The 13,943-nt window shown below is 36.4% G+C and overlaps 1 protein-coding gene across 2 annotated transcripts; it reads left to right on the top strand.

Moving 5' to 3' along the window:
* The first annotated feature begins 193 nt into the window (after positions 1-193).
* Positions 194-13,392, top strand: slc38a9 (solute carrier family 38 member 9). 2 transcript variants are annotated; one of them, XM_027141114.2, is made up of 15 exons: positions 195-342; positions 1,606-1,731; positions 3,731-3,860; positions 4,325-4,443; positions 4,527-4,590; positions 4,670-4,763; positions 5,421-5,591; positions 5,697-5,756; positions 6,858-7,058; positions 7,347-7,454; positions 8,028-8,134; positions 9,391-9,504; positions 9,604-9,752; positions 11,274-11,363; positions 12,503-13,392. In XM_027141114.2, the coding sequence occupies exons 2-15, from the start codon at positions 1,643-1,645 to the stop codon at positions 12,666-12,668; spliced, it is 1,662 nt and encodes a 553-aa protein (XP_026996915.1). In that variant the 5' UTR covers positions 195-342; positions 1,606-1,642; the 3' UTR covers positions 12,669-13,392. The 2 variants fall into 2 exon arrangements, with proteins under 2 accessions (XP_026996916.1, XP_026996915.1); XM_027141115.2 differs by lacking the exon at positions 7,347-7,454 and having other exon boundaries at positions 194-342.
* The last annotated feature ends 551 nt before the right edge of the window (positions 13,393-13,943 follow it).

The raw sequence follows: 13,943 nt of genomic DNA, 5'->3' as shown, positions 1-13,943 counted from the left end.
ATTTTGGCCACATTGCTTAAACATTTTTTTTTTTGAAACGCAATCATTTAAGATTATCATTATTATTTTTTAAATGTTATTTAATTGATTCAAATAACCAGGTGCTTTACTGCGTTAAGGAGTTCCCTTGTACTTCCCACTAAATAACCCGTCATTTTCAAATGCATTATGGGTAATGTAGTTTCTATTCAATACGGTTGTGTTATAGTGAAGTAAAATTTTCACTACATCTCCCAGAAGGACTTTAAAGCGGCAGCCCTTTCAAAACAAGTTACTATAACAGTATATTTTTGTTTGCTGGGGTAGAAACACCAATCTTCACACCATACCACCGTTTTTCAGGTACGTAATCAAAGATAAATAAAAATATGAAATATTAAAGATGTAAAGAAATAACTTATGACGCTTGTTATGTAAAATTAAAGGCCGGTTTGTAGCATAGCAACCAGGAACTCGGTTAGCATTGAAGCTAGCTATTTAGTATATAATATTTATATTCTATAAATAAAGTAACAATTTATTAAAAAAATCTTTAATGAACATAACTTTTTTGTGCATGTAATGGGATGTCAACCTTAATTATATCGCCAGGATTTTACTTTCTTAATAATACTTGACTTTTACATTGTATTATGTCACACTTATGTAAATCTTTTAACTGTTTATTTATTCTGAATTGAAAACAAATCTGTCCAATATCAAGTAAACAGTGTTGACAAATACCTGAAGCTCTGTACATGTTTGTGAATTCATTTGTTTAGATATTTAATACATACATGTTACAGTAATTGAAGATAGATGTTATTTTTGATTCACAGTATACATCACAAAAAGGGTACATTTCTTTAACGTATACAAAAAAATTAAATATCGGATAAGTAAAACATTAAGCATAAGACAGACTTTAATTTCTGGTCGGTTTCTTGTTTCTAAAAGTGCCAGTGTTTTCAAAGGACTAAACAACTTTGTCGAAATATTCAAAAGATCTTAAATGAATCGAAATGTCTTCGTCTAGTTATGTTAAACTTTTCTTTGATTGCTGTCCTCCTTATAAGCATTCATTGTCTGTGCTTTAGATTATAAATTTGTTTTGTAGTTTATTTGCTTTGTATAATGTGCACACATTATTCATTTCACTAGGTCATGTAGTTTGATAAATGTGTTCAATCATTGCTAGTAATGAGCTGGAATCGAATGAGCTGGTACTTGGAGCTGGAATGTGTTTGTGGTTTTGGAAGGTAAGGTCATTCTCTGGGGCGGATGTTAAAAGCCCCCTTCTTCTTTTCCTCTTTTACACGTGCTCACACACAGAGACAAAGTCGACCTCTTCTCCCTGAGCCGTTACCTTCCGATGGAGTAAAATTAATCTAATCTTGAGGAGTCTGATTCTCAGTAACAACCAATTGTCCAGCTGGCTTTAGTTACTTTCAGTTAAATTATTTCTATAAGGTTTTATTCTGCTTCTGAAGAAACATTGGATGGCTTTTGTTTAAAATGCAAGATGTGTTCAGTTTTCTGCAGGATCCTCAGGTGGGAAGAATTAAGCATGCCGCAAAAGTTAAATGTGGTTATTTATTTATTTATTTATTTATTTTTTCTGTCCAGGCAATGAATTTCAAGTGAGCCTGTGAGTAAGTGAGTCATGGAGGATGATGGGAAACCTCTACTTGGTTCAATCCAAGCAGATTACTACTCAGACCAGATAGACTTTCTGGACTCCAGACAAAGAAGGTATAAGTTTTATTTATTTAGGTATAAACTATAGTATATTAAAACACCACAGAAGTTTAAGACTTAATACTGTACATGTGCGCTCTGTTTGAAAGTAAAAGTATATAGTGTTTATGTACTTAATGGCCAGTTTGCTAAATACTCCAAAATTATAGTTGTCTTCAGTTGCATTTATTGCTTTAACACATACTGTACCTTTACCTCAGTGTGATGTTACAGTGTCTAATTGCTGCAATTTTGCAGTCGACTGACTGCATCATAGTTACTGTGTCTGTGCTTCAAGAAGAGAATTTATTTTTATGTATCCTGATAAACTAATAAAATGCCATTATACACTTCACTACATACATTACATTTACATTTATGACATTTGTTAGATGCCCTTATCCATAGCCACATACAAAAGTGCTTTTGAAGTCTCTGTCAATAAATATGTAGGTTCTGGTTCACTAGGTCACAGACTAAGTATAATACCATCAATCTAAAATTTAAAAAAAGTTTAAGTCTTTCAGGAAGAGGCAGGTTCTTCGATGTCATTTGAAGAACATCAGTGATTCAGCTGTTTGGACATCTGGGAGAAGTCCATTTCATCACCTAATTGCCAGAGCAGAGAAGATACATACAATTTTAAAGAAGCAGCAGTGCAGCAGATGCTTTCTGTCATGTTTCTGCATAGATTTCATTAGCGAAAGCATTTTTATTCTTCTCCTCCTGATTAATCACCCTGGTATCTTGTACCCAGGCACTAAACATAATTTTGGTATGTTTTCTCCCTATGTTTAAGATGATTCAGTACATTAGGATCAAGTACTGTTTATTATATTTAAAGTAAATTGAGTCATTCAAGCCATGTTTTAGCTCTAGTTGTGTTCATGTTGTCCAGCGAAGTCCCATTTATGCCGACTGCAACAGAACAAACACATGACTGATCACAAGTTGTAGATTTGTGCAGTTTTATGGTTAAAGGCCTGCTGTGAAAGTGCTTGGATTTGAACTCATAAACTTCTTCTCACTAGATTAACTGCTGACTCGTATAGCAATCTAGTGAGTGGATCTAATGTCTATGCCTGTACTCATCTATGAGGTTGAGTCAAACACTGAATTTTTTTTTTTTTTTTTTTTTTTTTTTGAGTTTTTTTTTTTTGAAGTTTTATGTTCCAGTGCAAATAATAATTCAACTCTAATTTATGTTGCATTTTTTTATGTCTCACCCTCATGGTATCTTTCAGGCAGCCACATCGAATACAGCTTCATGTAGCTGATATTTCAACTCCTTAATTGCTTGTAACATGCCTGCACAAGCTGCCATTTCTTATGAATTTTCCAAGCAGAGCGCAGATGTTAATTCGCCGTATTAACACACAGAAATGCTAGCGGTTTTCCTCCTATTCAAACTCACAGCAGCATCACAAATAAGTCATCTGATTTGTTATTTTAAGCACAGTCAATTGCCCAGCCAGGGATTTTTCTGGGAAGTGTTTTGAAGCCTTTGAATCTGTGCCTTCACATATATGTGATGAAATGTTCTGGATGTGTGTTGATATTGTGACTGTGAATGCCTGAAATATTTTCCTTCACTAAAAGCAGCTGGTTGCATTTAGTGAACATTGTTCCTTCCAAGATTTTTTTTTTTTTTAACCTGATTGGATTTTCATGAGAGAAAAAAGAAATTATAACTTGGGATGGTTTGGAATTTGAGTGCATTAAAGCCATGATCCTCAAAATGGAGCTGTGTAATTTTAGTAAACAATACTGAGCTAATACCTGTTCTAGTTAGTCACATAGGTATGAGTCAAATTTTGTTTGACTTCTTCGAACATGGTCGTGTTTACTATACAATGTCAATACGATAAATGAATGACATCTTGGATTTCAGTTTAAATCTAAGCATAAAAGAATAAAACTAGGGGTTGAAGGTGCACTTTCAAAGTTTTAAATCACGTTCGAAGCGTTGATGGTGTGATTTCAGCTAATCAGTGCTCTTGTCTCTGTCTCGCAGGCCTTTCCATGTGGAGCCCAGAAACATCGTGGAGGATTCAGCTCAGGAGCGAGTGTCTTCCGAGGCCTCAGTATTGAACAGCAGAGTTCATTACTATGGTCGCCTGACCGCTTCATCAGACAGGCTGCTGGTGATCTATACACCTCCTATCCTCCTGTATAAAACTAACTACAGAACAAATTGCTGTACTTTATCTAAATCTGCATGTATTTAAAGTGGCAGTGTAGACAGCGCTGCTCCGTTACAGTTCTTCACAGGTTTTTCTCAAGTTCTTCTTTCATGTGTTTATACCCATTCCTTCCACCTCCTAATAACATGGGTGCTTTATATAGTTGAAGTCCAGAGATCATCCTTTTCTATTTTCTTAGTCAGCAGTCGCTGTTTAGTACCAGAGTGTCTAATATTTCATAACGTCTTTGTTTAATAACGATTTGACATTTGTATGTTGCGAGTGTTATTCAGAGTGATCACAGCCATGTGGTACTGATTACATTATATTATCTCTGGAACGATTAAAAAGCAGATGAGTTCTAAGCGTTCTGATTGTACCACATGTTTGTCACAAGGTAATGATTTGGTTTATTACTTCTGAAGGCTCCCCCTGACCATGTGATCCCTCCACCTGAAGAGCTCTATATTTACAGCCCTCTGGGGACAGCGTTTAAAGTACAAGGAGGAGAAGGCTCTTCCAAAAACCCCAGTATTGTTACCATGTATGTATTGTTGTTATGAAGTTTTCTCATTTTTACTGTAAGCTTAAAAACATTCCAAAGTATTAATCAGCTCCTTTGTGTAGCTTTGCTATCTGGAATACAATGATGGGTACGTCCATACTGAGCATGCCATGGGGAATAAAGCAGGTGTGTGCTCATTTTTAGTTTTTATACAATATCCCTGTGCATCGCGAGCCTCTAACCGGATTTCTCTTTTGGTTTGCAGTCTGGCTTTACACTCGGAATCATCATCCTCATCCTAATGGGCTTACTCACACTCTATTGTTGTTACAGAGTCCTGAAGTCAACTAAATCAATACGTAAGCAAGCCACTCAGCACTTATCGCTCATCAATGTAATGTTTTTTTTTTTTTTTTTTGCTCAGTGTTTTTAAAATCACTTAGGAGTAATGGGTCTTACTCATACGGGATTAAATCCAGGCCTGATTTATATTTTTTACATTGTAAAGCACAACGATGCATTTTAATTTTAGAAAGTTGCCCTAGAAATATAGTTTTTTATTTATTTTATTATCGTTACTTCGTTTATGGGCAGGAATACTTCACTGGTCAAATCTTTCAGATAGAATTTTTTGAGCAAACAGGAGCATTACTCAGCTCTCAGCAATATAAATGAAGTAGTGAAGAACCCTTTTAGCATGTCAGCATTACTACAGGCACCTCCCTACTCTACCGCTGCTGAGCTGTTTACTGCTGTTGGCACATGACTGCAGAAATGTAGGAATGAATGATTCTGTACTTCCTTGTCTGACACATTTACCATCATGCTTTGTGATCCACGTTTGCTCTTTTGTGTCCTATAATTTGATTCAGCATTTTAGATAAACAAGGTCATAGGTTATGATCTCTCTCTCTCTCTCTCTCTCTCTCTCTCTCTCTCTCGCTCTCTTTCTCTCTCACTCTCTCTCGGACAAACAAAACCCTCAATCCTTGTGTTTTCTTCTCTTTTTATCACAGCTTATATCGATACTTCAGACTGGGAGTTTCCTGATGTGTGTAAATATTACTTTGGGAGTTTGGGACAGTGGTCGAGTCTGTTGTTTTCCATGGTATCGCTGATTGGGGCAATGGTGGTCTACTGGGTGCTTATGTCCAACTTCCTGTTTAACACGGGAAAATTCATTTACAGTAAGTAGTTATGTCATGCCACTTCCATGAATTCACTGATTGATTGTGATGAGACAATGGTTTAATGTGTTATGAGGTAAAAGCGCCTTTCCTTTTTATCACCAGACTATGTTCATGATGTCAACATGTCTGATTCAGAGTTTGGCACAAATGGAACGGAGAGAGGTTAGTATCGGTGAAATATTTCATCTTAGAAGCTAACGATTCATAATGTATATTGTTCTATACACTCGCTGAACCACTTCAAAAGGAACTCATGTATCCCTGAGAATTATGCAATTATCCAATTAGCCAAGCATGAGGCAGCAGAGCAGATCATAAAACGGTGCAGATACAGTTTACAAAAACATCCAGTTAGCAATGGTTCAGTGGGAGGAAATGATTTGTTGATGAGGGAGATCTGAGGGGAATGACAGGAAGTGTACAATAGGCAATTGTTCCAGGAGAAGTAAGCAGAAAAACATCTCAGAATGCACAACTGACGACTTTAGGTGGATGGGCTACAACAGCAAAAAGTCCAAGTCAGGTTCTGATTTTTTTTTTCAGACTGGACAGTTCAAGTCTGGATAAGCAAAGGTCTCAGTTTTCAGCTGTCAGGTTTCTAAGAACCTGTGTTCACTATATATTCACTTCAGTCACCGAAATCACCTTTTCTTTCTAATATTGATATCTGACGTGAACATTAAAGAAAGCTTTTTACCTCAGATTATTTCATGAATGAGCAGGAGTACAGGTGTTGCAGACATAGTCAGTGAGAGTACAGTATATTTCACCTTTTTTTTGCCTGTCTGTTAGATGCAACAGGTCTGTTGTGGGTTGGCTCAGTGCACTTGTCTCCTCTGGTAGTTATCGATACAAAAGCTGAGAGCAGAACATATCCAATAAAATAATCATTATAAACCAAACTTTGACTTGTTGCTATGTGTTGTGTTGTTCCCTGACCTCCTACTGTATGTTTGGATGATGTGGTTTTCAAAAGAACATGGCGGCAGGGCGCTGTATTTGAATGTTGCACTTGAATTTTAAACCATTCAGCTTCAACTAGCTGCCACCAAAAACACTGACTCTTTAAAATACCAACATACTACATGCTCCTTTAAATGCAGCTCATTAACAATGTCCTAAAAAGCTATTTTTTTGTGAGCTTATATATTAAATCAATCCACTTGTATATTAAATCAATCCACATGCTCGGTGAACTAATGCTTAATGAGTTTATGCTCTGTGTGTATAATGGCAGTAATCTAATCCCATTATCTCTCCCAGTGGTTTGTCCATACCCAGATGTGAATCCACACAGGAACAGCACCAATTCTCAGCATTATATCACCGATAATGGTACAGATACAGTGTTGTTTGACCACTGGTGGAATAAAACCAAAACGATCCCTTTCTACCTTATCGTGCTCCTGCTGCCGCTGCTCAACTTCCGCTCAGCCTCCTTTTTTGCCAGGTTCACGTTTCTGGGTAAGACGATGATCCGTTTGTTTATTTTGCTCTAATGCTGGAAATGTTATGGTGGGCTTGTTTGAATATTTAGATTAGATATGATAATGAAGTTCCACTGCTATTTCACTGATCTTGTGGTTTGGATATCTGACACAGATGTTTCGTTATTCAGCATAATTGATTTGCATGTTCCTGTGTGGGAGTTATTGATTTTACTGCATTTTCCACGTCATGTTTGTTTGGCTTTCTGTAAGGGGAACAACATGATGACTGTTATGTAAATAGGATTTGTTTAATTTCACACAGGCACATTTTCAGTGATCTACCTGATCATCTTGGTCACTGTTAAAGCTTTTCAGCTTGGATTTCACCTGGAGTTTCACTGGTTCGATTCCACCGATTTGTTTGTCCCAGGTAAACACCGGTGCCAGGTGGACATGAATTAACAAGGGATTCTGCATTGATGAATTAATTAAGTATTACTTTACTGCATTATGAAGTAAAGTATTAATTAGGCTACATACAGAGGTTAAACAGCAAAATTGCTGTGTACCAGTGAAGCCATGTTTTCTTTTGTTTTTCTTTCTTTTTTGCTTGTTTCCCCCCTTTCCTTCATGAAGAGAATGGTGTTGTGCACCATTTGGAATTTACACCCAGATTAATTTATCTCTGATCTAAACAATGAGGTAAAACCAGGGCATATGGGACTATAAGAAGTAACTCGCTTATTGCAGGCATGAAAAATAAAAAAATCCTCTCTCTACCTGACCGTAAGTGATTCGTAAATGACAGCATATCAGCTTACTTACCTTGCTTACTTAGTGACAAACACTAGCTTTTCAGATAAAGTAAAAGGCCTCAGGTCCTCTGTGTTCATCGCAGCTTAGTGCATAGCTTATGTCCTAAACAAAGACAGCAAAGCTGCATAAATGTAGAACCAACTTGTTTTATTGTTCATCCATAATCTGCTTGTGTGGGTTTGTGTAGAGTTTAGAATCCTCTGTCCTCAACTCACTGGTGTTCTTACACTGGCTTTCTTCATCCACAACTGCATCATCACCCTCATGAAGAACAACAAGCATCAGGAGAACAACGTGAGTACAGCTCTTCTCTCAGTTTCACATCCGTTGTCACAACCATTTTGGGATCCAGCCAACTACAAGACCACGTTATATCATTTTACTCTTTGCCGTATAGAGAAATAGAACTCCGATCTTAGGGAACAGAGATTTTATAGTTTTACACGTGACGAGCTTTGAGTCTCTGTTGTAAATGCAGATCAGAAAGTGCCCATTGTGGCCTCGTCAGTAGAGAGCGGGAAGACGGCAGCAGAAGTCATGTTATTTGGAACAAAGTATAGCTTGTTTCACATCTTTATTTAACAGTGTGTTCTACACTTCTCTGATCACATGATGGTAAAATGAATCATCTTTTTTTGCTGGGGCTCCAGCACTAGATAAAATGCTAAAAGAAGGTTATATTAAATACAATAAAATACAAAAACAAGTAAAAAAAAACCCATCTTGATCACGCCCTAAACTTGTATTACAATTTTCATATAGCTTTGTATGGTAATGGTATACATCAGGGATATCCAGTCTGATCCACAAAGGGCAGTTGTTGGAGCAGGTTTTCATATCAATCAAGCAGAAGCCATGCCTGATTCCAAACTGTTTAATCCGTTGATCTTGGCTTTCAATAGACTCAGGTGTGGCTTGTGCTTAGTTGGAATTAAATCCTTCACCCACGCCGCCCTTTGCTAGTCTATGATAACTAATAAAACACTCTTTACAACTGCTGAGTTTTCTGCTGAGCAGAAAAGCATCTCAGAATGTTTATCCCATCAGATCTCGAGGTGGATGGGCTACAAAAGCAGATTACTTTAATGCTACAGTGCCATTGTGCTGCTGCTACAAGGATTGGCTATTTCTATAATTTCCTGAAATAGCAGGTGTACACATGTTCCTATTAAAGCAGCGTTTTTTTGTGTACTTGAAGAGTTTGTATAAAAATGGCTTTTGTAGAACATCCTTGTTTTTGTGTCTACTTGCTTATCAAAGAAAACTGTATACTTTCTATCATTGTTCACATAAACCAGCTTTGTGAATGTCGCTCTCCTCGATGCCAATAACACACACAGCAGGTTTGCCCCAGGTGTTTTAAAGTGAATCCAATATTTGTACGTGTCATTTTTCTTTTATGTAAGTTCCTTTTAAAAATTCTTACCAGTCATAAAGGCTCCCCTTTATACAACTAAAGACATCACTAAACATTAGCTGTTGAATTTTTTTTGTATTATTATTATTCATTAAATGTTTTATTTAGAATGAGCTTTTTTTTTTGGTTGCAGGTTCGGGATTTGTCCTTGGCTTACCTTTTAGTAGGTCTAACATACCTCTATGTGGGAGTTCTGATCTTTGCTACTTTCCCTTCTCCACCACTGTCTAAAGACTGCATTGAACCAGTAAGCCTAATTTCCTTAACACTCATGTCCATTATAACAGATGTATTGTTATTTAACCATGGATTCTCATGCTGACATTTGACTCTTGTTTTTCTGCAGAACTTCCTGGATAATTTTCCCAGCAATGATATTATGGTGTTTGTGGCTCGAGCCTTTCTGCTGTTCCAAATGACCACCGTCTTCCCGCTGCTGGGTTACCTCATCCGAGTGCAGCTGATGAACCACTTCTTTGGTGATCAGTACCCCAGGTGAACTGTCTCGTAATGTAGGTTTACAACAAAAAAAAAAAATTTCCAGTGAAATTCTGCTGTCACTCCAATCTGCGCTTGTCAGGCTGTTAACAAACTGAAACTGTAAGAAAGAAACAAGAGAATGCTTAAGGCATATAATGAGGCATATACCCCAAGGCATATAAAAAGGTATTTTCTTTCAGTTTGAGGTAACATAGGTTACACTGGCTTAAATGAGGTAAACATACATATATTTAGTGTTTGTTTGGTGTGCAGTGCCAAAAAAAGGTCCCAACAATATTTATATGCTCAATATTTATAACATTTATTAAAGCTTGACAAAGTTGCAAATGTGCATTTGATCATTTGATGTGGGTCTCTAGCAATCTGAATGGATTTCTATGTGATTGCATGATTTTTATAATCAATTAAACAGAATATTATCACATGTAACCGTGATAGCCATGATTTCTTTCTATAAGCAAACGTTTATAAGGACGACGAGGTTAAACCGGTCGAACACAGACATTAGATCCACACCAGTGAATAATGTAGATGAATGATAATAATGTTCATGAATGATGAGCAAATTGTGCAATTCTATGCAACTTGGCTGCAGTTACAATAAATATTGTAATGAATTTCACTGATTGTTTACATCATCACAGGACACACAAACAGAGAAAGGTCAATGTCTGCATAGACACTGTGAGTGATATAAACAGCCAGTTATGTGGGATCGGTTCATAACACAAATAAACCAACAAATATTTAAAAACGGACACTTTTGTCGTTCTTGGGAACATTATGTTATAAAGATTTTTTGTTTTCTACAAACACTTTGTATTAGATGATTTTCCCACATCGTGGCACCAAGAACTGGAACTTTTTTCTGATATTTTCCCCCCATTTAGAACAGCCATTTTCCACAGAATGCACAAATGCTCTGTTGAAAACAGACTAAACGCATACAATTGTCAGTAGAGTGGAATATACTATAAAACTTCAGGATATAGCCTGGAGTGCTGTACAGTAATGATAGCAATATGTTGTTGAGTGTTACGTATTATTTTTGATAGGCTAATACCGCAGCTTTGTTCTGTCAAGTAGCAACAAGCATTTGGAATTAAAATGTGAATGTATTTTATTTTTTCTTTTTTTAGTCATTGGTGCCGCCGTTTAGTCACCATACCTTACATTTCAGGTCAAGCGTGTTTTTTTTTAACTCAATACAGCAGTGAAGTACACAGAACTAGTGCAAACACACAACAGTGGGAGACGAGTGCAAACAATGAACTAACTACACAATGCAACAAACGCACAAGACAGTTAAGGTCAACTTGGCAGGACAACTGAATAGTGTTGAGGGGAAAAAATCAACAAAAAAGATCTGTATCTATTAAACTCTGTAGCAGAAATTGACTGGAAGTAGGGGGAAAAAAAAGTCATAAATGTTTCTAGTTATCAAAATAAAAATGTCCAGTACATGTAAAATGTCTAATGACCTAATATTTTATCATATCTATTTTTTTTTATCAGTTTTCTCCATGTATTCATTCTGAATGTCATCATTGTGGCTATCGGGGTCCTAATGGCCAGGTTTTATCCCAACATTGGCTCCATTATCAGGTAAGAATAAGTATGACATGAAAATATAAATATTGTGTAACACAATTGTGTGAAGATTTAACTAATTAATAACAGTATTATTACAAAATAAGAGTTTATAATAATATCTGGGACCAGGGCAGAGCATGCTCATTTTTGGAGCTCTATTTGATTGTGTCATGCTTGCAACTAAAATGGTGCAACTTGTGATTAGAGTCATTATTTATGTAATAAAAATCTGTGTTAACGGGAAGAGACAAAAAATGTTCAATCAAAAAATGTCTCACTGACTTTATAGTGTTTATTATAGTCTTCTGAGTTCAGGATATGTAAGCCACATTGGTATGAAAGTCCATGCTCTTTAGTAGCATGAGCCAAGGTTAGATACAGGTACAGTGATTAATGGTATAATGTAGCCCTTAGATGAGAATATCTAGAGTCTATTTGCTATTTATTATTAATAATTAAATAAATAAATGAAAATGTATTATTATTATTATTATTATTATTATTATTATTATTATTATTATTATTATTATTATTATCGTCATCGTTGTTTTCTTACTACTATCACCATTTAATATTTAGGGTAAATGTTAGAACCCAAATCTGATCTAAAAATTAGTTTTGGGGTCAGGGTTAGGGAAATGTATACTCTATTATAGTTCCTTTGTAACAGCTTTAGCACAGTGTGTGAGTTAAGTTAGTGCCGGTATATTTTGTGTCATTCATGCTAAGATCTGTTATAATTTATGGCTCAGCTTTAATGTAGTCATCATTGAGGCCCACGGATGCATGTAAAGTAAACAGCATTTAAATGAATAGCAACGACCTCTGGCTCCCTCTAGCGGTACTCATCAGTCAGGAAAAGGAGAAAAAAAAAAAGGAAAAAAAGTACCCCACTAGAGCAAGATGTTTCAGATTTACTTTCCAAATAAAAAAAAACTTATCTTAAAAAAAACCCAGAAAGATTATTATTTCTGCAAATCTACCAGCATAACAGAACAGAAAATAACTGAAAATAATGTGAAATGGCTGTGTATATTTTCTAACTTATCTGTGTGTGAGTGATGTGTGTGATGTGTGTGTGTGGGGGTGTGTGTGTTCCTGTGAGAGATATGTGTGTTTATATGTTTTCTAACTTATCTTTGTGTGTGTAGGTACTCGGGGGCAATATGTGGTTTGGCTCTGGTGTTCGTCTTCCCCTCAGCTGTCCATCTGAAGGCTCTGAGACGTAGTGGTGAATTGCGCTGGCCCTCAGCTTGCTTCCACGTCTTCCTCATCCTGCTCGGAATGGCCAACCTAGTGGCCCAATTCTTCATGTAATACCATCATCACGTTGTTCTCCAGCACACATTCTCATGGTTGTAGTTCAGGTTTTGGCACTAGGTGGTGGTATTGGACTTCCTGTATTACATTATCAAGGAATAAAGTCATGGCACTTGCATGATTTCAGCAAAAGAAATCAACCTGCTGACAAAAAATCACCATTGTAGTGATTTTAGTAAATGTTACCAACATTCAACCAAATGGCAATTGGCACGTTTGTGTTAGCAGCTGTAATATCTTTTGTAATTCTATTTTTAATTGAAATTAAGTTAAAAAGTAAAGCTGCCAAGAAACATCGGTTGTTCATGGTTCCACCGTGGTGGATTAGCCCACAGACAGGAGCACTGTGTGATTATAACAGATATGAATTTATATGCACCTGTTTAACAGGCAGGTGACTATAATCGCTGGTGGACTATAAACACTTGAGGAGTGACACACTTGTTTTTCAACTGTACTGTTCCATGTTATTTGGTAAATTTGTACAGTATTTTCAAACTGTTACCTGCCCAGTGTTCAGGTCACATGCTGCCGGTTTTATTTTTGTACTTGTTTTTTTTGTACTCGGTTTCTCTAAATAATTTACTGAATGATTTGTAATTTACACATTACAATTACCTTCATAAAAATGAGCACAAAAAAAAAAATTCATTATTACATGCACAAACTCTTTAAAAAAATTCTACTATTTTTGCAAATAATAAATTGTGTAAAAATCCCAGATCAGCAGTTTATGAAACACTCAAACCAGCACCAACAACCATGTCACGGAGATCACACTTTTCCCTCATGCTGATGTTTACTGTGAACATTACCTGAAGCGCTTGCACAATGTAATCATGTACCTGCACAATTTTTTGCATTATTATTATTTTTGCAGGATGTCCAATCAGCCTATCATGTCTCAGCAACGCAATGTAAAAACTCATGTGCGAATAGATAAAGATGGTTATTGTAGCACATTGCTGAAAAAATTCATGCTGAGTGTGATAGAAAGCTGTCAGAACACATGATGCATTACATTTTTTTGTGTTTTTTGCCTGCTCATGCTGTCCCATACTGTACCTTGTCCTCTTCTGAAAGCTTCTACAATGGACATGTGAGCATCAGAACTGGATCATGGAGCAATGGAAGAACATGGCCTGGTCTGGGGAATCTTTTTTTATTTTTTTATATATATATTATGTGGACTGTGTGCACGTTTGGGACACTTATCTGGGAAAAAGATGTCACCAGGCTGCAGTAAGGAAAGAAGGCAAGTCGGTGGAGGCA

Source organism: Tachysurus fulvidraco, chromosome 20 (assembly GCF_022655615.1).
Source record: "Tachysurus fulvidraco isolate hzauxx_2018 chromosome 20, HZAU_PFXX_2.0, whole genome shotgun sequence".
Classification (NCBI taxonomy): domain Eukaryota; kingdom Metazoa; phylum Chordata; class Actinopteri; order Siluriformes; family Bagridae; genus Tachysurus; species Tachysurus fulvidraco.
Note: the sequence above shows the minus strand (reverse complement) of the source record. Positions and strands in the feature narration are given on the sequence as shown.

Coding starts and splice junctions, on each gene's coding strand:
- slc38a9 (XM_027141114.2), top strand. CDS start 1,643: ATGGAGGATGATGGGAAACCTCTACTTGGTTCAATCCAAGCAGATTAC. Junction 5,757..6,857: donor CACAAATGGAACGGAGAGAG/GTTAGTATCGGT, acceptor TATCTCTCCCAG/TGGTTTGTCCATACCCAGAT. Junction 9,753..11,273: donor TTTGGTGATCAGTACCCCAG/GTGAACTGTCTC, acceptor TTTTTTTATCAG/TTTTCTCCATGTATTCATTC.